This window comes from Ochotona princeps, chromosome 11 (genome assembly GCF_030435755.1).
Source record: "Ochotona princeps isolate mOchPri1 chromosome 11, mOchPri1.hap1, whole genome shotgun sequence".
In the NCBI taxonomy this organism is placed as follows: domain Eukaryota; kingdom Metazoa; phylum Chordata; class Mammalia; order Lagomorpha; family Ochotonidae; genus Ochotona; species Ochotona princeps.
The window spans coordinates 23,657,907-23,685,644 of record NC_080842.1 but is presented as its reverse complement, the minus strand read 5'-3'; the positions used below and the strand labels follow the sequence as shown (position 1 = coordinate 23,685,644).

At 36.3% G+C, this 27,738-nt stretch overlaps 1 protein-coding gene across 13 annotated transcripts in view; it reads right to left on the bottom strand.

Moving 5' to 3' along the window:
• SORBS2 (sorbin and SH3 domain containing 2) overlaps positions 1 to 27,738 on the bottom strand; it is a 188,267-nt gene that overhangs the window by 76,706 nt on the left and 83,823 nt on the right. For 4 of the 13 annotated variants that reach the window (XM_058669909.1, XM_058669911.1, XM_058669903.1 and 1 more), the window contains exons 4-7: positions 14,542 to 14,591; positions 10,468 to 10,560; positions 5,505 to 5,531; positions 5,152 to 5,276 (exon numbers count right to left, since the gene is read on the bottom strand). In XM_058669909.1, coding sequence (XP_058525892.1) covers positions 5,152 to 5,276; positions 5,505 to 5,531; positions 10,468 to 10,560; positions 14,542 to 14,551 — 255 coding nt within the window. In that variant the 5' untranslated portion in view covers positions 14,552 to 14,591. Of the gene's footprint in view, positions 1 to 3,788; positions 4,396 to 5,151; positions 5,277 to 5,504; positions 5,532 to 10,467; positions 10,561 to 14,534; positions 14,592 to 27,738 lie in introns of those variants that run through there. The other 9 variants (XM_058669899.1, XM_058669900.1, XM_058669902.1 and 6 more) reach the window with 4 other exon arrangements.

Genomic DNA, 27,738 nt, shown 5'->3' with positions numbered 1-27,738 from the left:
CATGATATGTAGCTTACAGCCTTGTCTTTTCTGAAGCTTCTTGCTATAATGTGAAATTATAAGCATTTAAAATGGAAAGGTCAGGATTTTGAGAGGTCATTAACTGGAAAAATGAAACTTAACAGTTAAGCTAAATGTCCATCAGTGGATGAATAGATTTAAAACAATGCAATGCACAACACAAAGGACTAGTACTCAGCCTTTAAAAAGAGAAAGTTTTCCACCTGCTACAACATGGGTGAACCTGTAGGAGATTATGCTAAGGGAAAAAATCTAGTCGTTGAAGGGGAAATGCTGCATGATTCTATTTGTATAAGGGCTCTGCAATAGTCAAAGTTGCAGAAGCAGAGAGCGTGGTGGCAGGGTGCAGCTAGGAGTTATTATTTAATGGGTATATGGTTGCATTGAAGAATACAAATATTTTCTAGATATCTGTTATATAATAGTGTGTCTACAGATAGCACCAACATTTTAAGACATGCCTTTAAAAGAAATCATGCTAAAAGTTCTTAAAATTTCAAATGATGAATATAAGTAACAACAGCTTTATGCCACTTTTCCACAAAGCACTATTAAAGATAACATACTGTCTAACTTGGGAAAAACTGCAAGTTTGATGAAATACTCTTTCATCTACCTGTAGAAAAAGATACAGTACTATTGAGATTAATTTACAGCATTTTTGTAAGATATGCCTTGTTTGGAAACATGTTAAACATTTAATAATATTTAATAACACTACATGTTGAGGAATTATTATCTCCTCCCAATCTCACTGCAACTCTATGAGAAGAATGCTATAACAACCGTTGTTTTATCAATGAAGAAACCAAGGCTCAGGGAGGGTGAATGACTAGATAAAAAATACATTATGTTAACAACATCTTGGGAGAATACCAGTTGTCCACTTGCTTGTCTCAACATATTTCAAGAAAGCCACCCCCCCTCCAACTACTAGGTTCATGGCAAGTTTTCAGATCTCATTTAAACACATCCTATTTGTATTAGAACAGTCAGCTGTCCCCTATCCCCTGTTGGACACACATTTTCCCTGGATTTATTCCTCCCTTAGAGAACACTGATTTCAATCTCCTTTGCTGTGTCTTCCTCTTAATGTAAGGATTCATCCAGGCTCAATTCTTGGGTGTCCTTTCGTCATGCTATACTCACTCCCTGGTGATCCTACTCAGCCTTACAACTACAGAAAGCATCAATAAGATGGGCTTTGTCTCCATTCTGGACCTTTTCCCTGAAGTTCAGACTCCTATCCTACTGCTTTCTTGATCTCTCTATGTGGGCATCTAATGGGCATCTCAAATTTGTCATGTCCCTAAACCTGCTCCACCCATGTGTCCAGCTTCCGCTGATGGCAATTTCATCCTCCCAGCCGGAGTCAACCTGTCCTCTGCATCCCACTTGCAATCTGCCAGAAGATCCGGTTTAATGTCCTTTCATGATAGATTCATGCCATCTGACTTCTCACCGCCTCCACTATTTCCACCTCGTTTTGAGCCATCATCATATCACATCACAATTACTCCACACTTTTCTAACTGGTGTGCTTGCTTGTCATCTTTTCCCACAACAATCTGTCCTTAGATGCCAGCATACTCTCCTGGGAGTTGCGGTAGCCTCAGAATTCTGCAGTGAGCCCATTGTTTTTGAGGGTGAAAGAATTGTTGCAGTAACTTAGAAGCACTGCCCTCTGGTTTCTATTGCTCAGGATCACCTCCTGCTACTTAATGCCTTGCTTCTTTTCTCTCTTTCTTCATTTGATTCCTTGCTGACATGTGAACAACCCCAAAATGCTTCAGTCTTAAATAAAGCCTCAACACTCACTGTTCCCTCTGCTCAGAGTGGTCTTCCTCTCTTTAAAGATAATCTTTCAAGGGTGTCTGTCTGATTATTGAACATGGCCTTAGCTCCCTAGTCATGTAATGTTTTCTCATTACACGTACAACATCTTAAGCACCAATGGTTTCAAATCCAAACTCTGGGTACGGAACAGATTTGATGAAGAGTAACAACACTATTGTGAAGGACTATACTATTGTAATGACATGGAGGAAATTAGTGGGAGGGGAGCAGGGATTTGGGGAAGGGAAAGAGGAAATCCCAGCACCTATAGAACTGTATCGTGGAATAATAAATAAATTAATTAATTAAAAATATATTTGCTAAATGAATTAAAGTAAAGTGGTCTCAAATTTTAACTTTCACATTCTGCTGATACTCTGGGGATTATATAATTAAATCAGCAGTATCCAGTCAGCCTGGATGGTAACAAAAATGTATAAAAGGGAGCTTATCAAAGTTATGGCTTTATAAAAATGCATTTATTTATTTTTATTGGATAGCCAGTTGTTCTGTTTGATGGTCATTCCCTAAATGGCTGCCAATGGCTGAGCTGATCTGAAGTCAGAAGCTAGGAACTTCCTCGAGGTCTCCCACATGGGTGCAGGGTCAGAAGGCCAAATGAACCTGGGAAAGTAACTGATCAATTATTACATGGACAGTAACAATAATACTCCCCCTCATGAGATTGTGAAAATTATTAATAGACCTAGAGAAATGGGGGAAGTGCCTGCATAGGGTCAAATCCTAACAATTGTTAGCTACTCTGAGTGTCAGTGTTATCTTACTTTGTAGAGGTTATCAGAAGATGCCACCTTACATGAAAGAAACTGTGAGTTTTGCATTTTGTGACTTGCCGATTAAGAAAATGTCATAGTAGAAGTGAAAACACCAGCTTGTTTTTGTGATTATCCATGTTCAACATTTTTGCATTTGGGTGGAGGTGGGGAAATCTTAGCGGCAATCAGATCTCTGTTGAAGAGTTTCTGTACAGCTTAAAAGGTAAATCTTCAAGGAAGTCTTCAATAATAGTCTACTGAGTTAGAGGATATAATTTTCTACAAATTATTGACTTAGGCAGTAGCATTTTTCAATGCTACCAGTATTGCTGTTGCTGTCAATATTTTATCTTTTATTAATGGCTATCATTTATTGAGTGCTTTCTGTGTTCTAAGTAATTTGCCTTGAATAGCTCCCTAGTACTACTACAGCCTATGAATTAAAGATTAGTACTCTAATTTCAGTTCTTATCTCAAATTCAAAGAGAAGTAAAGATGGATGCATCATTAAGAAGCTAGTGACAGAGCCTGGATTAAAAGCTGTGGTTTATTCTGAAAGTTCATGTTCTTGACACTACATTATCTAGAGGGAAAGCCATGACAAGGGTCATGTAATTAAGAGGATGGTGTGAAGGTTGACTAATGCACATTCTGTGGGATAATTAATTGATCAAATTTCAGTGAAAACAAATGATGAGCTAGAAAGGAATGCGTACTGTTTGAAATGATAAGAATGTTACCTGGAAAAAAGAATTTTTACTGGTAGCTACTTAAGAGATTCTTGTCCCATACAAATAAAGTAAATCTAGGTATGGAAAGCTCTGGTAAGAAAAATATTTCTTTGAACTTTAAATTGTGATAACTGACCTGTCAATGATAAGTTAGAAAAGGAAGAAACTTTTAGAACGTGATTTTTGGATAGAACATAAACTGATATATATTACTTAGATGAGAGTGTATACATGTAGATAGATGGATAGATAGATAGATAGATAGATAGATAAAAAAGATGACTTAGAACATATGGATGAATTTAGTAGATGGTTTCTTTCTCCTTTCCCTTAACAAAGCACTTGGTTCTGGCAGAAGCCCAAGCCACACGAGTTAGAGTGCCTCCAGGACACATGTGAGAAGAGGCTGGAAAGTGCAATGTACCACCGGGCACTCTGAGGCCTGACAGGCCACAGCAACTGCAGACTTGTGTCCCTCTGGCGGAGCAGGTGTCTTGGTAGTCTCTGGAGAAAGCTCAGGTAGCTGACTGTGGCCTTCAGAATTGTCTCCTGAAAGTGGAGCTATGTGAATGGAAAGAGATGCTGTGTGTGTCTCAGGCACTGGGTTAGGGGGTGGCGGGCCAGGTGGTTTGAGAAATGGTGGTACTTTAACAGGTTTGGGACACAGTGGAGTGATGTTACATCCTACATCCTGGTTAGGGGTTAGTTTCAAGGTCGAAATTCTCCGAGTTTGAGAATCTTGCCTGTAGTCCTCGTGTAGAAATGGTTTAGTATCTGTGTTGGCAGTTGCTGGTGGAGAATTAGTGATTTTTTTTGTATAGGATACAGTTGTGTTCGATTCCTCAGAATATATAATTGTTTCGCTGGACTCTTTATTAGAAGACATGGTTAGCTGCAGGGGTCTTGCTAATAAGCTACTCTGTAGGAGAGGGAATTGTGTGTTAGTTACTGGCTGCTCTCAAATATCAGCCTTGGTGTGATTGGTTATAGAAGAGCTATAGAAACTGTTTTTGGGCTGTGATAAGGAGTGCCTGGATTGTCAAATGCATCCGGAGAAAGAAAAAAATGTTGGAGGAAAAACAGAGAAAGGTAGTTAGTCATGAAAGAAACCAGTGATAACCATGCCCTGAAAAGAGGTAAATCAATTTTACTCCTTCTTACGATATATATTTGGCTGGCTACATTGAAGGATCATTTTCCTTCTATTTAAGATTGTATTTAATTTATTGTAAGTACTTGCCCTTACAACAAAGTATTTTCTAGAGAATACATTACAAAGTTTGTCTCCATCTATATTCTTGAAAATCATATTCAAAGTGAACATATGTTCTTTCAGCATATTTTAGACTTTGAAGACTATATGTTATGATTCACTTAGATCCATTGTTTCATAACATTTTCTATTTGTGGCACATTTTTATTAATGTCTTCAACAGAGAGTCTATTCAGCTAATACAATGGACAGTTGCAGAACTCATATTTATTGTATATATAACTTATTGTTCACCTCACAATTTTGAAATCCAAAGCATTTGACAGCTGTCAGCTTTTCAAAAATTAGAGCATGTTCTCAATAAAATATTGAGAAGTGACCTACTTTTTTGAGCTTAATCAAGAAAAAAAATGAACACCTATTCTGAAGCTTGTTCTTTGTATCATAATACAAATGTAAAAGACATATTTGACAAAAAATGCTTCAAAGTATGCGTGGTGGAAAGAGGCTCTAAAATAATGGCCTAATAACCACACTTTAAAATCACACAATAGACAGCAGTGTGCAGGATTACCTGGGTTGGTGACTTTTTTTCTTGTAGGTTAGGTCGAACGCTCCTAAATCCTTTTGCTGCAAGAGAGGAATATGTAGCATCTCCATTCAATGGCTCTTGATTTCGATCATTGTAAATTCTCCAAGCTTTTATTAAGGGAAAACAAATCGGATACAAAAATATCTATGTTCACTTATGCTTTTTTCATATAATTTATCATTTAATTGCAAAATTGAAGCATGTTTACTAGATGTTCATTTGAATATACATTACAGCATATAAATTTAAGTTTAACATGAAGTTAACAATATGCTATGAACATGTTGAACAACGCTCACACAACATCAACAATAGTCTGAAAATCTTTTCTGTACCTGAATCTGGTGACTGAGAATCACGCCCTGAAAGACAGAAAAAGCTGAATTAAAACTACAGTGAAATACATAAACTAGCTAGTAAAAAAATATTGTGGCAAGAATTACATGTATTATTTTTGCAAATGTTATCTCAGTCCTAGACCTCTGAGCATATCAGCTTTGCACATGGGAGATTTGTTCATAATTATTCAAATATCTATAATATACAATAAGCATATGTATCGATCACTGACCTTTACCCCCAATAAAACTGCAGCCATATACTTTTAATCTTCCTATGCCCCCATATAGATACCTGAATTACTAAATGCCAAATTGAAGGATTACATGTGATTTGGTTTTAAACAGTGAATGTTTCTCCTGGTATTAAATCAAATCACTACACCTTTTGTTGGTTAACGTCCTGCTCTTCCTGAACATATTTAGCTCCTAAGACAGAGACCATTGTTTTTGTAGTTTGCTTTATTTTCTTTTTCACTTTAGGAAATTTAAACATGTCTAGCATATAATGTAATGTTTGCACATTATTGTGTAGACCTGGAGTTTTTTTTCTTATAAAGTGGTTTTTTAAAAAAATTACAAAGTGACCTTTTAAAAACCAGTTTATATTCAAACATGAATGAACTACTAGTAATGCATTCCATTGTCTTTCAGCTAGTATGCTGTGGAAAATAATTTTTGGCACTAAAAAACTGCTTTTGTAACACAGCTCAGTAATGTATTTATAATCAATTTGATTGGAACCACACTCAAGGATCTGCCACACACACATTTGAGGTAATCAAGCTGTGCTGTCATGTGGTTTTCTTCCTTTAGAGTGATGAACAGAGGCCTTGGAAAGGACCCTGGGGGTCAATTTGTCTAAACTGCTGCCCACTTGCTGCAAGTATTCTGCATATCCCCTGAGATAATTTTGTAATTACTATTATTTCAATAGCCAACAGAACATGAATATTATATGCTAAAGCACTCTTCATTTGCCATTGTTGTATTTCAGAAATAGTTATTTTGAAGCCTAACTACATGAATTTGAAATAATAAAGATGTGTTGAGAACTGCAAGTGTTTGAGTTTTAGATTTTTTGTTCTATACAAAGTGCTCTTCTAAATCAAAGGGACTCCAGATTAATTTAACTTGGAAGAAGACTGATAAATTCTCATCTTTTATGATAATTGATAATTATTTGATTGGAAATGGGCATTTCTTTTCCTCTCGTTTTTTAAATATAATTGAGATAAGAAGGCTGAGTGTGTAGCATGTGCTTGGAGGGAGAATAGGAGCTATCTGTTACGAAGGGTAAGAGGGTATTCTGAGTACTTTCTTAAGACCTGGAAGGAAACTTAGCATGTGTAGAACTGTTTAATACATGTGGAATTGTGAAAAAGAAGAAAAGTGGCCATGGATTAAAACTTGCAGATGAATAGTAATGATTAAAATCTAGATTTAAGTGAGTGGTTCTTTAAGGATATTAAAGTGCATAAGAATTCAGTTTCTTTAAAAATAAATCCAATTATAAATATTTGAAAACCCCAGTCTTAATTTGCTATTTTATTGTAGTCTTCAGAGACAGGCATTGAAAGACAGATACTTCCCTCAGGATATAATTCAGCATAGTCTTGCTTTTATTTGATTCCTGGTAGAAAAAACTTATGAAAGGGAGGTTTAAAGCAGGTTATAGAAAGTATCCCAGATCCACATCAAGTAAGGAGATCATTACAAAACAACAATTAAGCAGGACACCGACTTGGCAGATGGGTGGGGAAGATGGTGTTGCCCCAAATCTTGAGCATTACTGACAACCACTCAAATGTGAAAAAACACAGGTTTTTTTCAGGGTCCCAGGGATCAGAGTGCTTAATTGCTAAGGCTGTTTGGTCAATACACATTGTTTCCATGGAAACTCGAGAATGGCTAGATGGGATAGGTTTCTCTGTCTCTTGGCTGTCTTGAATGTGACTGTAAATAGCATCTTTGAAAATGAAGAATTACAAGTGCTCTTTACAAGCACAAGGAACTACCTCTGTCCAGGCACAGATGAGTGGATCTCTGTCCAAGATGTAATTCAGGAGACTCTTGGTTTGGTGTCAGGAATGCAGTGGGTATCTCAAAGTTTCTTCCCAACTTTATGATTCTAACATCACAGTTTTTACATGTTATTTCTGATCCCTAGTTGTCATGTCCTAATACGTACCCTCAGGTTTTCTTTAAATTTCTTTTTACTATTATGCTGTATTAGCATCATTATATTTTTCTTGAAAATTATTGATAATTTTCATTTTTGTAACTCATTGATTTGATGTAAGAGTTAAATTAAGCACATTAATTAAAAGCAAGTAATTGAGTGCCTATTGTGTTTTAAAGTATTCCAATAAGGTCTTTTCATGAGTTTTCTTCATTTACTTTCATTTAATTCTGACAATCATCTTGAGCTTAGGAAAGGATTAAGTTCTCAGAGAGGTAGGAAAACTATAAATTTTGCTTCCTTACTTTTAAATAAGAGAATTTAGGGGATGGACAGACTTATTTTCTTGCAGGCATAAAATAGGCAAGTTTTGGTGGGCTCCTGTCTGTTGCAGTGATTTCAGCATTGCAACTGATCCATTTGAACCACATTAGCCTGCACTGTCAAGTGTTTTTGGTAGAATAAAATGTACATTGATTGTTTCTCTACACCTATTGTGTTGGTCGTAGCTCAGGTTTAATGGATCAGTGTATGCTATGATGTTTTGTTCAAAGGAACGTCTAGTAAAAAGGATGGCTGATTAGGGGACAAATACAGCAGAAGAGACTTGGAACCTTTAATATAGGTGGTCTCATGTTTATGTAAAGGAGGCTGTATTTCAATAATATAAAATATAATAAATATTTACTAATTCCCTTCTGTTTCATATAAGGACAGTATGTCCTGTAAGTTCTTACAAAAGCTTACAGAAAGTTCTTAACATAAAGTTTTGGGGGCATAAAAGATGCTTATTTTTTCCCTTAATATGCAACAAAAACTTCTTCAAAACTCATCTGAACTTGTTCTAAATGACACAAAAAGTTTGTTTCTTAGGTGACAATTAAATCCAAAATCTAGAATACTTCATCCTTTAGAAATCTTGTATCAATGACAGAAGATTTAATATCCCAGATCCACTGCACATTCTTGTGATTGTGGTAAAAACATGTTGCGTTTGGGAGGTTTTGTACCTTTCTATTGAATAAAATGATATGAAATTGTTTATAGTCATTTTAGCCCTCCAAAATGGCAGCCCAAACCAATCTAACACTGTTCCTTCAGTGATTAGCTCTATAAATAATAACAAACTGGATTGCTGAATGTTGTTTCATTACTTAGCAGGTGCATCAAAGGCCCATATCTAAGTATGGATTGGCATTTTACCTGGTTGAAACACAAAAAGCATTCATGCTAAGGATGTTGCAAATACATGATAATCCATTCTAGTATTTATTTTCTTCCTTTCCTTCATTTCTGTTTTTACATCTAATAAACATATCTACAGTCTAACATATTCTCATGTTCATATACATGTGTTCAGATAAATATAAATACATAGGTTTTTTAAAAGTCCAAAATGAGTTAACTCTACATTTATTGCAATGAAGCTTCTGTTTTCTTTTAATGTAATATATTATGGAGCTTCCTAACTTAAAATTTAAATTTAGACACTGACATTCATTTATGGACTGGAGGTGGTAGGTGGAAGTGGGATTATTCAATTTGAAGTGGTTTTTTTTTTCTGAATAAATCTGGATAGTGTAGAATAACGTGGCCTTAAAAAGAGATTGAATATTTACTTGACTGCTAAATGATATATGTGTAAAAGGCTGTGACAGGCATGGTGAGGATTAAAATTACTCGGATTCTTCATCCTCTTCTCACTTGTGCTCTAAAACTGATGATCTTATATTTAGGAAATAATGACTTTCCACTGGCAACTAACCAGTCAGCAATCAGACCAACCAACCAAGCAGTGACTGCAAGCTTCATGTCTATTTTAGACTCTAGAGACAGGGACTTGCTAGTTCACTTTGATTTTCTTCTACTGCTGTATCTGCTCCTGATGTAGACTCCACCAGTAAGCTTGGGTAAATCGTGACAGACACTATGAGGAAACCCATCATCACATTCTTAGAATTATATCTTTGAGCTATGTTGATTCTTTTCTCTTTTTTGCTATCACATGAGTATGAAGTTGATCAGAAATTTGTGGTCATAATTATTTTATTTTGCTGTGATCCTGAGAATCTGAAGTATTAAAACTACTTTAAAAAGGAGGATTATGTAAATTACCTACTAAATCTGAAAACGTAAAAAAACTCATTGATTGCTGAAATATCATATTTTGAACAACTTTTTAGAGTATATTTATATTTGTGGGTACATATTTAGTCTTCATTGGTCAAGATTTTGTTAAGCTTAAAAGCATACATTAGAAGGACCTTTAAAGTAAGGGAAGGTTAAAATCTGTGTCAGAACTAATATTGTAAAATTCTGTTTGCAACCTTTGGTGAAGAAGTGAATAAAGTACCAGAAAATCCCTCCTGTTGAGTCTTTGTATTCCAGGATCACAGAATTTTTCAGGTAAAAAAAAATGATAAAACAACATCAATTACCTTGATGAAATGGCATGTTCCTTTGGTCCATGAGGTAACAGAAACTTAAATCGTTATTAGCACAGTGACTCAACATATTTTTGGCAAGTGACTGTTGTTTCTAATTAGATTTTTAAGATGTTTTCTCTAAGAGATCAGCTTTCCTGACTTCATATTTTTAGAGCAAGAACAGTCAAAAGAGATCAGAGCTATTCTCGGGACAAGAAAAACAAGAGCTCTTGGGGGCATCTGAAAGGTATTTACAGCCATTTTATTCATCCAAACAGTATCATTTTGAAAAGAGAGAAGGATCAGGTGAAGCCATTCAAGTGTGACATTCTGTGAATTAGTGATATTATACCTGCAGCCAATAGGTTTGGAGAACTTTGAACTCTCTTCACAGATGTTAATGTAACAGACATGGCGGCACGCTTGCGAGCACACCCACCGCTATCTGGAAGCAAAAAAATGAAATAGCAGAGGCCAAGACAACAAGAAAAGCACATGCAACATCATGCATTTTAAGTGAAATGTGCCAGACTTTTATGAGAAGGGTGATTAAAATTAGTAATCGTGGAATATATCTACAAATTTCACACCCACCTGCAAACTGAAACATTAACAACGACAACAACAAAAGAAAAGAACAAAAAAATTAGGAGTCTGCCTCAGATATAAATGTCAATGTCTTAATAAAACAATGAAAGATTTTATATGTAATGTTTTATAGTTTTTGTTGAATGAAAACAGGCACAGAACTCAATTTTCTTTATATCATTTAAATTCACTTCCTACCAAATCTACAAGCAGTGCAGCTAGCCTTAAAGTTTTGGACTATTTATATTTCAAATTTAAATTACAATGTAACAATTTTTAATCTTTCATTTAGTTTTTACTGTGTTCTAGATATCGTGATTTCTAAAGACAGCTTGAATAATTCTTGAGATAAAGTGACAGACAAATGATATATTGACACAATATAACCATCAGTATGACAATATAATTATCACACATAATCTCTTGTTAATTACACTTGTTTATTTTTATTCAATTAATAGAGGAAATATCCAGTCTGTTTATTTGATGTGAAAAAACTTAAATTAGTAATACAATGATTGAAGTAAGATAGTAGAAAATTATTGCTGAAAGTGTCACATACTATAAGGTCAATGGATCTCAAAACTGATAGGGTGATTCTCTTATCAAAATGTGATCATTTCTAAAATAACAGTTTCCTTACGCCCATAGAAAAATTTAAACCAGAAAACTTATTCCAACAGGAAAAGAGAGAAAACCAAATGAATCAAACACATACTACCAAAAAGAATGAAAGAAAAAGGCACAGTGGTATAAACATAAAATTGAAGACACCTTCAATAGAATTTAAGCAAATTTGACAAACTAGAAACAACTACGACAAATATGCCTGAAAAAATGAACATACAGCTAGCAGACACACACGTAGCTACTGACTGGTCCCTACTTTAATGTGGGTTTTACCTTTGTACTTAGTTCTTTTAGAATAAAATAAAAAAATAAGTAGAAAGATGAGAAGTAAAAATTCCAGACTGAAAAGATTAAGGTCATGGGTCAAGTGCATGATGCTCCAACTGCAGACTAGGAGAACTCCAGCTGCCTCAGTGCAGTTAACAACAAGTTGGGGGATATTTCACATTTCTAAAAAAAAGTGCAGTGATATTTGCTGGACATTGCAAGAAACACTGACTTGAGGTAATTCCATTTCAATGTAAGAGATGGTGCTATATCCCTGGCATTGACTTCATGTCCTCGAAAAACTGTATTTGAAGTGGCTGCTCTGATTTAAAAAAAGAAAACAAAACAACAAAACAAGACAAAAAAAACCCCCAATATACTTAGACCAATAAGTGAAGAGTGACAGACATATTTGCAACATTATTATGTAATTGTGGCAATAAATGGTGGCCTTAAATTACTGTTTATTTTTCAATCTAAGTGTATTATTTTGTCAAATAATTTCTAAGTTGTTAGGACATGAGTAGTTTTCCATTATGCTATGGGACTCCTGGAAAGAATTTCTACTGCTGGAAAGCACTCTGATGAGTCAATCATAAATACTGAATTATTTGATAGTGTTCTCTTTTCTTTAATAGTGAGGATGTCTCACAAATTCTAGGAGGGAAACACAACACATTTTTTCTACTATCCTACACTGCTTAGTTTTCCACTATCAGTAGTAATCCATACTCTCATTGGCTAATTTTTTATGTATTTAACTCAGAGTAAAGACCTAATTCAAGATATTTTAAAATCTTAGATAATGAAGGCCAATTTTACTTATTTTCTACTTAGCAGCCAAATTATACCTTCTAAATATAGTGGTGATGCCTTTAACTTAACTCAAGCAATATTTATATACACATGTTAATATGTTGTTTTTGTAGTAACATTCTGATATTCCTCGGGAATTGTAAACCAAACATTTTTGTTATTTCTCATCACTTTTATGCATAAGTGTGAATATCCTATTTTTCTTGAATTATACTTATATAATAACCCTATGCAAATCAATGCCCCATTCAGGGTCAACTTATTCTTTATTTATGACAGAATACTTTTAGAGGATTATGTGCAGGCTGCTAAGTAGTAAGTTGGCTCAGGTACCCAAAGACAGAAATTGAATTACATGAATAATGTCCCTTCTTGAATGTTTTGGGCTTTTATGAACACAGTATATGTCATATAATCATTCACATAAATTTGTATATATCTGTAAAATAGACATTATTAATAATGAAATTAGGGCCCGGAGGCGTGGCCTGGTGGCTAAAGTTCTCGCCTTGAAAGCCCCGGGATCCCATATGGGCGCCGGTTCTAATCCTGGCGGCTCCACTTCCCATCCAGCTCCCTGCTTGTGGCCTGGGAAAGCAGTTGAGGACGGCCCAATGCATTGGGACCCTGCACCCGCGTGGAAGACCCGAAAGAGGTTCCAGGTTCCCGGCTTCGAATCGGCGCGCATCGGTCGTTGCGGCTCACTTGGGGAGTGAATCATCGGATGGAAGATCTTCCTCTCTGTCTCTCCTCCTCTGTGTATATCTGGCTGTAATAAAATGAATAAATCTTTAAAAAAATAATGAAATTAAGGATATTGGGAAGTGATGATTAGCTCTTGTCTTCCTGGAGATGCCTCAGAACAATCAGTATTTGTAACTTCCTGACAAAGGCATTTTGCTGGAGTAACTGTAATGCCTCAACATGGCGTGTCCTACTGTGGCCTACTTGTTCTCGTCAATCTCCTTTGCCTCATGATATTTTCTGTTTTGCTTCCCACATCTAATGATGACATCTGCATTTGCCGGAATGCCTTGAGTTGACTCATTGCTAGGAATCACATTTCTCATAGTTTCTAACTCTTCCTCACAGTTGGACTGTGCTCTAGCCTGTTGCTCTCCACAGCTGTGAGTCAGCTGCATCATGCAGATCCACACAGCACAGCATCTGTAAGATCAGGGACAGCAGGTCTCTGCCTGGGAGCAGCCATAGAAGGATGGGCATGGCCAATGGCTCTACACTTGACCTAAGGATTAGAGATGAATTAGTTTTCACCAGTGGTTGCTAATCTTCCCTCTGTGTATGTGGATTACGATTACTGAGGTCCAAAAACTCATTGTCTTATTGAGCTTGATATGAAAAGATATCTTGGATCATCTTTTTTCTTTGCTATGGGACAACTGCCTAAAACAGCTTTCCCAGAACCTTTGTAGATGGGAAGTGATACCATCTGAACACAAATGATAGCATCTCAGTGAGGAAGGATTTTTCAAACTACTTAATAATGTACAAAAAATTGGGAAGTGGAGGGAGATGAAATTATAAATCAAAGCATGCTTATTGCACAAAGCTGATAGATACATAAATATATCACAATCATCTACAATTAAGAAGTATTCCATACAGATTTCAGAATAATGATGTCATTGAGTTATTTGGAAATACAGTTCTGATAGCTAAAAATATAAACTTATGAGTACATGTGTATTCTGACTATAGATTAATTACACTAATTTTAAATAATGCTCTGGCATTCTACTTGGTAAGTTTGTCTACATAGAGAGTTTGCAGAGTGGCTGAGTTTAAATACTTTCCATTGGAGCAACTTGGCTTTGAATTTATAGGAAATGAAAAGTTTCAAGAGTCTGCACTAAATGACATTAATCTGTTCTTAGTCTTCATAGGAATTAATTCGAAAAGATGATTGGAGACAGGTGGAGTAGCAGTTGATAACAGAACAGAAAATTCTACTTTTGATGATGGTAGGATTGGAGCACAAAGACAAAGAAATCAGGTAATGAATCCTTACTGCATATCTAGTCAGAGAACTAAACTAATGATTTTTGGCAATGATGCCTTTTAGAGAGCAAGGCTAAAAAATCTTTAACTAACAGAGACAGCATACCTGTATTCATTTTGACCTTGAAGGGTTTGCTATTAAAGTCTTCAGTTTTCCTGTAGGAAAAAAATGATGCAAAATTTGTTCACGAGTATGTGGAACAAAATTTCATGAAGGTTTATCTTTATTTTTGTGTACCAGCTTATTAGTATCACAATAACATTAGTTTTATTTAATAAGGTGTACAGACCTTAAAATTCTACTCAAGTTCAACTTGAGCTTCACTGATGATTATAAATTTACGTTTTTTGATTATGGTAATTGTTAACGGAGCACTATGGAGAAGAATTTTTGTTTTTAAAATTAAATTTCTTTTGTAAACATTTATATGGATTTTTTTGTCCTTTAAGGATGAATATATAATTGGTTGCTAAGTGTCCTCTTCCAGAATTTTAAAAGATCCCCTGTTATATTTTTGAAGTTATTACCTTATGTGTCTAGTTCGACTCACTGCCAGGGAAAATGCAGTGTACTTCATTCACAATTTGAAGACAGTCAAGAAAGATGAGATTTATCTCTATTTTTTTCAGATGCAGAAGTAAATGATTGCTACAAAATCCATTTTTGTTTAAGATTCAGACACTATGCTTTCCCCGCCCCCACCTCCTATTGAAGTTGAATGGTGTTTTGCAAGTGAAAATAATGCATTAGAAATGGCTGGTCAATTAGCGTTTGTCTCAGAGAAAAGTCTTTAACATTGTGTACTTGATTACATGTGAGATGATGTAGTTATTTCTCTGGCATTTTCTATTAGCCATTTTTAGACTTGCATTTTATCCATGCCTAAGACCAAAGAGGAAAGGCATACATATAAGGAAGCAAACCTGCCCAGATCAAGAACTCAAAAAGAAATGTTTAACCCTAGCTGTTTTACCTATCCAAATATTCACACAAAGTTACCCAACACAGCACACTCACAATTCCAATGTGCTTACACTCTAACATCTAATAATTCTTAACATTTTATTTATCCCTAATGGATGAGCAGAAATAGTGTTGAAATGAAATCACTATCATGATCATTGGTTGATAAATACCTTGTCAGTCAACATATTTTGAAAGTCTACAAGAAAGCAACAACGGAGAGTATTCTGGTTCTCTTGTGAGGAATCTTATTCCCTCCTCCCTTCTGATCACTCGCCTGTGTTAAGGAGCTCTGCTCAATGAAACATCCACTATGGTGTTGCAATGTGACTACTGAAGTTCATCTCTTGTAGAAGGTCTGCCTGTGTTCATTCCAACAGTGAAACTGTCATAATAAAAACAAAATGTGAATGGTAACTGAATTTAATGATATCTGTCTTTTCTCCCAGTACGGGGAAAATGGTAAAATAATACGAAACATAATCCTGAAAGAGGAATAGGGTGTCTCTCTCTCTCTCTCTCTCGCTCACTCTCGCTATCTCATTGTCCTTTACACTTCTTGGGCTCTCATTTCTTTTTACCTAGATTGAATTAGGAATGCCTCTGGGGTTCAATGACTATATAGGCATACAGAATGGGTATAATCACGGTATTGATTTTCGCCCCAATCTATTTTTTAGAGCTATAAATTGAAAACAATTCAGGAGGTAGCCTGACTACGTGGTATTTAATTTTGGAATCACCTGCTTATGTTTGGAGTCCATTTGTCCTGGAACAATAATGCTGTGTGGGAGAAGAGGGCATAAACAATCCTCAGAGCCTCCACATCACTCCTGAGTAACCCTAACAGTGCCGTGAACTGCACAGTGAATTCTCACAGGCCAATTGACTTTATACAGTGACTGAGGGAAATTTTTCCCTGACTTTTCACTGTTTACAAATAAAGAAGCGCATGCTGGTTTTGTTTATTTGGCTCCTGAATTACACAGGAGATGTGATGTGTTTCTGAAACGCTGACATTGTAGCCTTCACGTCATGTCAAAGGGTATCAGTGGGATGGATGCCAGTGAAGCCGGTGAAGGGGGCAGTGGTCGGCATGGAAACTTTGAGAAAGTTCCCTCAACTGTATTTATTTTAATCTCTTAATACCAAAACTCCTAATAGGTTATCCTTACATGGACAGAATAAATGGAAATAAATGGAAAAGCAGAGCCTCAGGGGATGTCTGTGACCAAGGCCCAGGCAGCTTCTAAAACAGGAAAGGAGAAACGATTTCCAGAAAATGAAGCTTTAGAGGGACATTTCTCAAATTCTATTTTATCCTCCCTTTTAGAACCAGGCAACACTCTATGTTAAACACCGCTGCTGTTTTTTAAGCTGAAAGACAGATAGTATTTGGGCTGATTGAGACACAAAACACCTAACAGAAGGAAAATGAAGTCTGACACTGTAAAACCTGATAATAGATAATGATAATGTCTTTATGCCACATTAGAGAATTAATGACAATATTTATTCGTTGTATCAAATGCAGATAGTTGCAAAACATACAACACTCAAGAAGTAAAATAGGATTAAGGAGCACAAAGAGGCGCCACAAATCCTTGAGCTTCTCATCTTTAAAGTGATGTATCCTGTTACTTGTGAGTGTAATTTGTGAGGTTTTCCAACTTTGCATTGTTTTGGATGTCAAGATGTGAAATGACTAACTTCCTAATCAGGCAAGACATTTTCCAAGTTGTTGAAAGAGCCACAGTGATTAAGCTCTCAACAAGAAGCTCATACCCAAAGTCTACTTAGGTGACTAACAAAAATGCATGATTCTATTGTCATATTTACACTAAAGCTATTAAGAAATCGATGACTGAGCACTCTCCCCAGACAGTTTCAAGTGAATTCAGTCCTTTTGTTCTGTTCTGAAAAAGCCGCTTTGGTTATGCTTGCGTAACTTGCTGTGATTATTCTGGAAAGCATCAAATTCCTGGAGTATTTGCATGTTCCTGGAAGACAATATTTCTTAAATTGTATTAAACAGTGCTTGGTTCAACTGTACTTGATCAGGCCAAGACTAGAAAAATTGCCTATAAAATACAGAGCTTGAAGTTTAGCAGATAAATCCCAGAGCATGGAATCCTCTCTACATTAGGAGGTCAAAATGATTTTTTAAGAGGTATTATGAAGCTGTATTTGCTTAAATTCAGTTAGTCCCCAAACTTTTTAAAAATACAAGCATCAACTTCATTTGTATCTTGATTTGGGTGCAGCAATTGAATTATTTTCTTTAAGTAGATGGCAATAGATTGTATTGTTCATACCTTGGCAACAACATGATTTTATGACTACAGGTTGAATTTTACCTCAGTTTCTTTTGATTACAGACCATCTTGTTCTGGTGGGGTTTCCACTCCTTCCTCCCCCTTTTCTTTATAGAGCAAAAGAACTTTTGTTCTCAAAGGTGCACTGAAGAATAGATTGGTATTTCAATATTTCAATGAAAGTGCAAAGAGGCTTCCCCTTCACAATGAGCACCCAATGTGACTTTGTAGTCATAAGCACATAATTACGGTTGCATTCTTTTGAATATCAGGCTACCCATTCTGTCTGCCCAGGGCGCAGAAACAAGATTCTTTTCTCAATTTTGGCCAAGAATTTGAAGTAATTTTGTTCTAATAGATGAACTTGTTCACGTGGGCCATTTAGAAAACTAGAGGATGAAATTTGAACTCAGTTAATGTGAGCTGATTTTCCATGAAATAATCTCAATTCAGCATATTGGTTTAGTTATTTTGAAGTTACTGTTTATCATTAACACACCATTCAATAAAAAGAACACACAGATCATTTAGGTGGTAGAAAAATATTGTGAGAGGTTATATATTTTGAAAGATTTATATATAAGAAGAAAAAGATGATAAAAAGCCTGGGTGTTGTGGTCCAGTGAGCTAAGCTACTATCTGTAATGCCAGCATCCCATATTGGAATGGAGAACCAGTTTGCATCCTGGTTACTCTGCTTCACTTCCAGCTCCCTACAATTATGCCCGGGAAGCCAGCCAAACTAATTCCAGTCAGTGTGACCATTTCAAGAGTGAATGTGTGAGTGGACCCTCTTTCTTTCTCCATCACTCTGTTGGTTAAAATCAATCAATCAATCACATGATTATTCTTAAAGTTTATGTCAGATTTTCACCATGACTTTACTTATTTACTTGGATTGGGGTCATTTTTATCCCTCTATCTGGATAAACTATCAGTGCATTTCTCCTTCTCACTGTTTAACAGTGAGAAGATTAGAAGTATTCATAAATGCTAAATGAATCAGCCTTCAATTACAGTCAAATGACTTAATTTGGGTTGACAATCAGATTTCTTTTCAAACATGTCAATATGTTTCTTTGGAATAATCACAGGAAAACTGCAAATGGTATACTGTGTCCTTCTCAGTTCTGAGTTTAGAAACACGAGAATCTACCTCAACCTTTTTCTGAATAATTCTCCTGAATTGGCAGCCTGATTGTGATGCCAACTCAGAACCTCCTCTGCCAATGAGGGGGAGGTTCGAGAGTTACCACAGGGCATGGTCATTCATGCTCATCATTCCAATTTTAGTATATGTGCTGCTGATGTGAGCACACCATTCACGCTCATAAAAAAAACACTGAATCCTCCCAATACCCCCAGGCCAATGGTGCGTGAGATAAATTCTACATACTCAGAAACCAAACTACCCAACTCATTTACACGTGTCTGCTGGCATCAGACCACAGTGTACATTATTTCCAGGATCAAATACTATGAATATTAAAGAAACAAAAGTGTATGAGGCTATCGACTTTTTGAATAAGAATAAACAGTATTCTTTAAAAGTACTCCAAATTTTCTGAGACCTAAAATTTTTTTCTGAAAGAAAAAAAAACTGCACATCTTTTCAGGGAAACTAGCAGTTTCAAAAAAATACAGATTTCCCTCAGAGACTATATTGGTTAGAAGTTGATAACCTGGGAAAGGCTTCTCTTCTTGATGTCATTGCGAAGCCTTAAGGTCACAAATCACTCTATTACAAGAATGTGGGTTTCTTTTTGTTTTATACAATTATGTGACTTAATATTGCTCCAGAAGCTTGCTTTTGTATGCCCTTTATTTTTATATTGTAATTTTTACAGATAATTACAGGACATATCCAAACACAGGATGTATTCACAAAAGCATTTTTAATAAGAAAAAAATGACTTTTCAACTTAATAATACAGTAATAGGAAAAATCTATTTGCTTATTTTGATTCATTGAGCAAAAACTCAATGAGTTACTAGAAGAAATAAGTTGGATCCTCAAAGGAGATCTTGTAAGTCAGGTACTTTATCAAAAAGACATGAGAGTAATTAGAATATTCTTGTAACAGATATGGATCATCCAGCTGGGAAAACTGGGTTCAAATCTTGGTTCTGCTCATTTCTAAGCATCTAACTAAGGTAGTTAACTCACTCTTCTTCTGCTGCAGAAGCAAATCGGTTCCCTCCCCTACAACCCATTTCCTAATCCCTACCACATTGACAACAAATAATTCTCAAACAGGTATCATTCTCATTCACCAATACGTCAACTTTTTTGAAACACATAATTATCTCTGGTTGGATCTTAGGCCTTGCTAGAAGTGTCTGGCACATTACCATATTGCTTGATATTGAGGTAAGCTGCACAGTTGGGCAGTGTGGGAGATTTTACCATCTTGCAATTATCCCATTCCCTCCTTAGCAATGTGTGGGAATTGGAAAGAAATTTTGTTTTCCAAACAGTTTTTCTTTCTTTCTTAATCAACTCCTTCCTTTCCTTTGGCTAAAGTTGTAGCTTGCATTCCCACCCCCACAGCTCACCACACATGTAACAATGAACAGCAGCCATAGACCTAAGGAAATAGCTGAAACAAACATTTGCCTCCTGGCCCAGCCATTGTCAACAATACTGAGTCGAAGGGAAAATGACACTTGAAGATTGTGCTGATTAACCTACTGAAAAATCTCATCTATTATCTTTGGCAGTTTATAACCCAGAGTGATGGTTGGAGGAAAAGGTCTGTCAATAAATGTCATATAACGGATTGTCTGACAAATTGCAGAATAACATCCTGATGACAGCTGTTCTGCGTGTTCACTGAGAGGGAGTATCTTTCCATTTTCCACTGGGATACATGGAACTAAAAATGTTCATTTCTTTGTGGTCATGGTATATTGTTTTGCATTATTTTATTTCTAATACATTGAGACTTTTTTCCTACCTGAATACATTTTTCCCCCAAGGGATGTCCTTTAAAATTCAGTGATTCTCAGCATTTCTCTCTTTTGTTTGTTTGTTTTGAATTCGAAAGGCAAGAGGAGATAGAAAAATGGACCTCACTGGTTCCCTTCTCAAATATTCTCAATATCTGGGTTGGACTAGGCTGATGCCAAGTTCCCAGAACTCCATCTGAGTCTCCCATGCAGCTTGCAGGGACCCAAGTACTTGAGCCATCACCTGCCTTCCACAGGACACATTAGTAGGAAGCTGGATGGGATTAGTAGGAAATGAAGTTAGGAAATAAAGACATGGAATCTGATGTGGGTGGATGATGTCTTCACTGTTGTGCCATAATGTCTGCCTCTAATAATTTGATGGTCTCTGGGTGCAGATTTAGGTCCTTGATCCATTTAGAACTGATTTTTGCATAAGGTGAGAGAAAGGGGTCTTGCGTCTCACTTCTAGAGACTGCTAGCCAATTATCCCAGCAGCATCTGTTGAAGACACCAAACATTTCCCCTGGATTCTTTTTAGTGACCCTATCAAGGATTAGTTGGCTCTATATGTGCTGGCACACTTCTAGGGGCTCTGTTCTGTTCCATTGATCTTCTCTGTTTCTGTACCAGTACCAGGCTGTTTTGATTTCCATCACCCTGTAGTATGTCTTGACGTCTGGGATTGTGATTCTTCCAGCTTTATTTTTATTCTTTGGAACAACTTTGGCTATTTGTGGTCTCTTGTCCTCAACTGTGTTCATCCATGAGCTAGCCTGGCAGGGATCTTAGAATCCAACCAGGCTTTTTGCATGTCTTTAAATGCTGAAGGAAGCTGATATAGGCCAAGGAACAATATAATGGAATCCCTATGGTGAGTCAGGTGAATTGCAGAAGCAATAACCTACATTATTGTTGTGTACTCAAAATTTTTGTTGTGTTATGTTGTTTTTTTTTTTTTTCATCTCAGGGACCCGCAGGATGAATACTATCAGATAATCTAAATTCATGCTTTGAATTTAGTGTATAACAGTTGCAATTAGAAACTTCAATATTACCTTAATCCAAATGAGGCAGTTTATAGATGCTGAGTTCTTAATCGTTAGATTTACAGTTTTCATCAGAGAATGTCAGTTCATCCTAGAACTTTCTGAAATGTACCATTAAGATGAGATTTGATACTGCGTTTTTTGTTCACTAAAATGCCAACTGACGCAACCTCAACTAATACTTCTTACCCATTTCATTGCTCCCAGCATTCTTCGTTTTTTATACCTAATATAGTCTTTCATACACGGCCACTATTTAAAGCTAAAACTTTCATGCAGCCCACCAAAAATAGGCAATGAAAACAATATACAAATTTCTACTTAAATTGTATATTGGAGAACAGTGAAATTTATTTGAACAGTTTTTTTGTATTGCATATCACTCTTACGTATTTGATATGGTGAACAAATGTGGAAGTAGCCAGTGCACGTTTTGGTGTGACCATTGGGCGTATTTCAACAGGCGCTTTTAACTCTTATTTGACCTGTTCACTCTCTTGTTTATTTATAGTAGCATATTCTCAACATTCTTCCTAACATTATGGACTTTTGAAGCTCTTGATAAAGTAGAAGTTTCTTCTTTACTTCCCAAGCATAAGTCAGGACAATTTCCAGGAAAGTTTGGTTTCATATATAGCACAGGTGGTGGCCACAGAGGGTGAGGTCACAAAAAACTAACCAAACAAACAACAAAATTGCCTCCTTCCCTGCTAACGACCCAACCTGAGCCTCTTGTTTATTGGGCTAACCCAACATTCAGGCACAGTTCTAGCTCACATCCGAAGAACTTGGTAATGGAACTCCAGAAATCACTGTAGTCATGTGTGTTACTGATTCTAGCAAATATGCTTGTGGGGAGCAATCACTTTTCTCTAATTTATAGAAAATATCCCATATGAACTATTTTTTACTGATGGGTTGATGGCTATATGCTGTTCCTATGTCAAGTGATGGTCGGAAAATGTTAGCTACTTATTTTGTTTGGTGTTGAAAAAAAAATGGTATCAGGCTCACAAACAATTGTCAAACAGCCTGTTCTTTTTAGACGCTTGGAATTTCAGTGTCTACTGATCATACATCGTGATCAATGTTCATGGCTATCTGTAAGCCTGCTATGTGATAAAGATAAAATTAATGTAAAACAACTGAGAATGAGAATCTGAAATAGAGAAAAAAGTGAATTACATAATGCTGGTGAAGCAATTATTCATTTTCCTTTAGAAATTTAGATTAATGGGCCCGGTATGGTAGTCTAGTAGCTAAAAACCATATGGGCACCAGTTCTGATCCCAGCAGCCCTGCTTCCCCTCCAGCTCCCTGTTTGTGGCCTGACAAAGCCCAAAGCCTTGGGATCCTGCACCTGCATGGGAGACCCGAAAGAGGCTCTGGCCTCCTGGCTTCGGATCAGCTCACCTCCGGCCATTGCCGCCGCTTGGGGAGTGAATCATCAGATGAAGATCTTCCTCTTTGTCTCTCCTCCTCTCTGTATATCTGACTTTCCAATTAAAAAAGATAGATAGATAGATAGATAGATAGACAGATAGATAGATAGATTGATTAGCACTAGGTTCAGCAAATAATGCCAAAATGGGTCCTTCAGGATCTTATTTTTTGATCACATAACAATGATTTGTATAAAGATTAACTTATATACAGTAAATATTTTTATAAAGTTAACCTTATGTAGTTTAAATAGTTACAATAAACACTTTGCTTAAGAAAGAGGAAATGCCTGTGCATATGTAACCATATCATGAAAAAATTTAAGATATGTATGTGTATATATAGTAAAAAATAAAAAGTCTCTCTCAAGAAAAGATTTAGCATTTAAAATCAATGCAAGTAGCCAAGTCTCATTGGATAGTTTTAATATTTAAATTGGTACATCTAAATTAAGTTTCAAATATAATTCATGTTTATTTTTATTTCATGCTTGGTTTATCATATTTCTACTTCCTAAATTTACACCATTTTTTTTAGCATTCCCCACCTAGGAGAATATTTTAATTTGTTCATTATCAAATTCATTAAACACATTGAAAGTCCACATAAACCAGAAACAAGGGTTTATTCTTGGCATTTTCTTCTATCTCAACACTATATTTTAAATCAAGATCTATCTATCATCTATCCCATCTATCTATCTATCTATCTGACAGGCAGCGTGATAGGGAGGAGAAACAGGAGAGAGTGATCTCGCATCTGTTAGTTGAGCCTCCAAATGATTTCAACAGCCAGGACTGAGTTAGGCTAAAAGTCAGAATCCTGGAACTGCAATCGGTTCTCTCACTTGGGTGGCAGGGACTGCTGTCCTAGGCATGCTAGTAGGGAGAAAAGCAGCTGGGACCCAAACTGGCACTTTTATGGGATTTTCGCATTGCAGGCTGCAGCTGAACTGAAGGCACCAGAATGCCAGCCCTTTCCATGTTTTGAGAAGTTAAACAAAAGACATTCATGCTGCAAGGGATGATAAGATTCTACATTGGTCCCACAGTTCATTTAGCCAAGGGATTTGAGTATGAGAAGAAAAGTGCGTTCAGTTTCAGTTTTACGAAGGTTGGTACAGGTTGACCATGATGTAGCGCATAGAATGGGGGAAATGGGAGTTCAGCATTGGTTAATGGTGATACAGGGCTGATGTGCTTTCAAGTCCCTGTGAAAGTGGTGAATGCTAGATTTGATGCAATTCCCAGATAAATGTAGGTAGGCATGGCAGATAAAAGTAGGAGAAAAAATAGCACGTACACACTCATGCATAGCCACACATAGTCACTGTTCTTTTTCAGTCATCTCAGGCCACCTGTCTGTGGATACTTTTATCTTTCTGGTGTTGCATATGACCACCTAGAGTTGGTGAATGCTAAAGACTCACAGATAGAACCATATCACCTTTTCAAGTTTATGATGCAGTCTTTTCTTTATCTTAGAAAAACACACTTTCAGAATACACTTATTTTTTTTTTTAAGTTCTTCACAGGCACCCTGGACATAGTGGTGTCCCTAGATAATAGTCTGACACATGCCACTCAAGGGATTTCTGTAATTTAGAGATGTCAGGCAAACAAATTCACACTTATTTCTGAAAATCACTGGCCCATATAGAGGTTGATTGAAGTGATATATTTCCAGCTGACAGGTGGTTTTGCTTAGAACATGAAGTGTATTTCAGCAGTTGGAAAAAAAAGTTGAAGTCTGTGCATAGCTTTTTCATTATACAAATTTTCCATGAATGTTTTGAACACCCTTTCTATTATTACAGAATAACCCATGATAAATAAATTTGGCCAAGAAGCATGTACCATTGAAGACAGGAAGGATATGCAGCATTGGTTCTTTTTGCACACACCAATGCTATCCCTAGAACCACCCTTGGTGGTTCCATTAGCTTTCCTTCATCCTGATTCTGGATGTTTGCTCTCAAGGGGAAGAATGAGCCATCAGATGGATGAGTCATGTGTTCATAATAATCACAGGAACACTCCAAAATGAAATCATCGCATTCAGCTGAATCAACTTTATAAAAAGTAAACGACTTCACATACATTTGGCATAAGGTTATTTAGCTTTTTTGAGCTTTTCCTGGAATTACCTCATCCATTTCTTCCTCCCTCCATTATGCCTGCTCCCATCTTTCTCCCTCTCCAGAGCTCTCCTAGTCTCACTAATAATAAAGAAAAGGAGATAGAAACATGTGCTTTGGACAATCTTTAAATTCCTCAAAGGATACTATTTTAAATGTGAGAGTTTTCTCAAGATAGAGATAAAATGTTTACAAGACAGTTTAATGGCATCTTGATAATTGCACTGTTTTTGAAATTGAAATTAAATTTATTTTTCATTTTTAATCTTTAGTTTTATATATATATATATATATATATATATATATCTGTGTGTGACTCTATGCATTTCTCTTTTGTATTTTCCTGAAAGTAGAATATATATCAACAATAAAAACATAGGCCACAGTTAATTTTTGTATAAACTGAAATTGTTCCTCTTCTTTTTGACAAAAAATTTTAAATCAGTTGTTTTGATATACAGAATTATTCAACTGTTTTCTTTTTTCAGAAAAAGAAATTGAATTTACACTAAAGGTACTTATATTTTACTGTGATTAACTGGTAAGAGAAAGACTCATTTTTATAGCAGGGTATGGATAATTAGGTTTGTACTGAAATTGTCTAAGTGGTCACAATGTTATTTGTAACTTTTAAAATACAACTTACTTTTTAAGTTGTATGAAAGTGGCAGGTAAGTAAATTGTAGCATGCATACACATACCTATACTTTGAGGAGTATATTCCACAAATAAGGCAGAAAAAAAATGAACTAATCTTCCTTAAACATAAGTCTTTCTGCTCCCTTTAGCATTTCTGGTCATTGCTAAACCTGATCTCTCCTCTACGCCCCACTCCCTGGCTTTCCAAAGTTGGATGTATCACCATAGGATTATGCAGTTGGCATTCATCTAACCTCACCTGGAACATTTCTGATATTATTAATTTTGTTTAGTCTTTTAGATGCATTGCTTTTCTAGTAACATTTTAAGTGCCTTAATTGCACAGTCACTTACAGGCTTTGGCTGCAATGTCATCATCTGTAAAATGCAGCGGACCCCATCTTTACTGCTTGTTAATTCCAGTATCTGTAATTATTTTACATGAGACTTCAAGTCCTTCATAATATATTAGCTTTGTTCTCACTAAGCTTTCACTAAGCTTTTTAACTTAGATATTTGAAAGCCTAGACTGGAGGATCAGTGCTTCTTTCTGAAGGTTGGCTGCACATGTTCTAGTAGATTTTGTTTTGGGGACAAACAATAATAACAGCATGATACTGGCCAACAAGGATGAAGGGTTCAAACTTGTATTTAATTTATTAAAGAAACAGATAAAAGAGAATTGTTCTATTTTTAGTTGCTTTACTTATGTTTTATGTTAGATCTATGCGTATCCCCAAATTTCAAGAGATTAGACATATGTTTCCTCTGTTTACCACTTAACATTCTTTGTTGCATGATGCTTGTATATGCATTTTAGTTCCCTCAATGAGTTGGTTTTTGTCTGTTAGTTCGGTTAAGGCACACAGCTATTTTCACATTACAGGAGTCCTCTTCTTACATGTTACTGGACCTGCATCATATAACAGCAATGACTGCTAATGGTAACAGTTAGTTCTTGCCAGTCGACTGCCCACCCTGCATGGGAGGCAAGTGCATAGGACACCTGTGGGTACACCGAGAGCTCGTACTGTCCAGTGGAGTGGGGAAACACCTGACTCCTGGCATCAACACTGCTGTGCTTTCACAGGCACAAGACTGAGTCACAGCTCTACTGACAATCTACCGACAAATTGCAAATAGACACTTCTAAAATATAACAAGGATCCTACTAATTAGATATTTGGAATAATTTGAAACTCAATGGAATATCTTCCACAAATAGCATAACCTACCTAAACAATTTTTAACACTCTCTCTAGTTCAACTCAAGCAATTTGTAGAAATTATAGGTCTAACCATTTTTTAATTTCATCTGGGGCCTGGTTGTACAGCATCATGCAACTGAGTTCTAAGGGTCAAAGCACTCACAGAAGGAACTAGTATCGTGGCAGGCCCTCAAGTGAAGTGCAGACAGCCCATATAGAAACCAGTTTAAGCCCCAGCTGTTCCACTTCTGATTCAGCTCCTCCATGATGAACTTAGGAAAACATAGGATAGCCCAAATGCTTGGGCCTCAGCATCTATATGGGAGACCCAGAAGAAATACCTGGTTTCCAGTTTTGGACCAGTCCACTCCAGCCATTGCATTCATTTGGCAGAGGTGGGAGGAAGGGGGAGGGGATGAACCAGGGGTTGGGAGATTGACTCTCCCTCTCCAAATGCCACGTTTGGAATAGCTTGGGTGTCTGACAATCACATCATTCTGACCTCTCTCTTCCCTTCTCACAGTGTAAGTAGCACAGCCATTTTTGTGATTCAGCCCCAGATCACTGACATCATATTTCACCCACAATTCACCTTATTA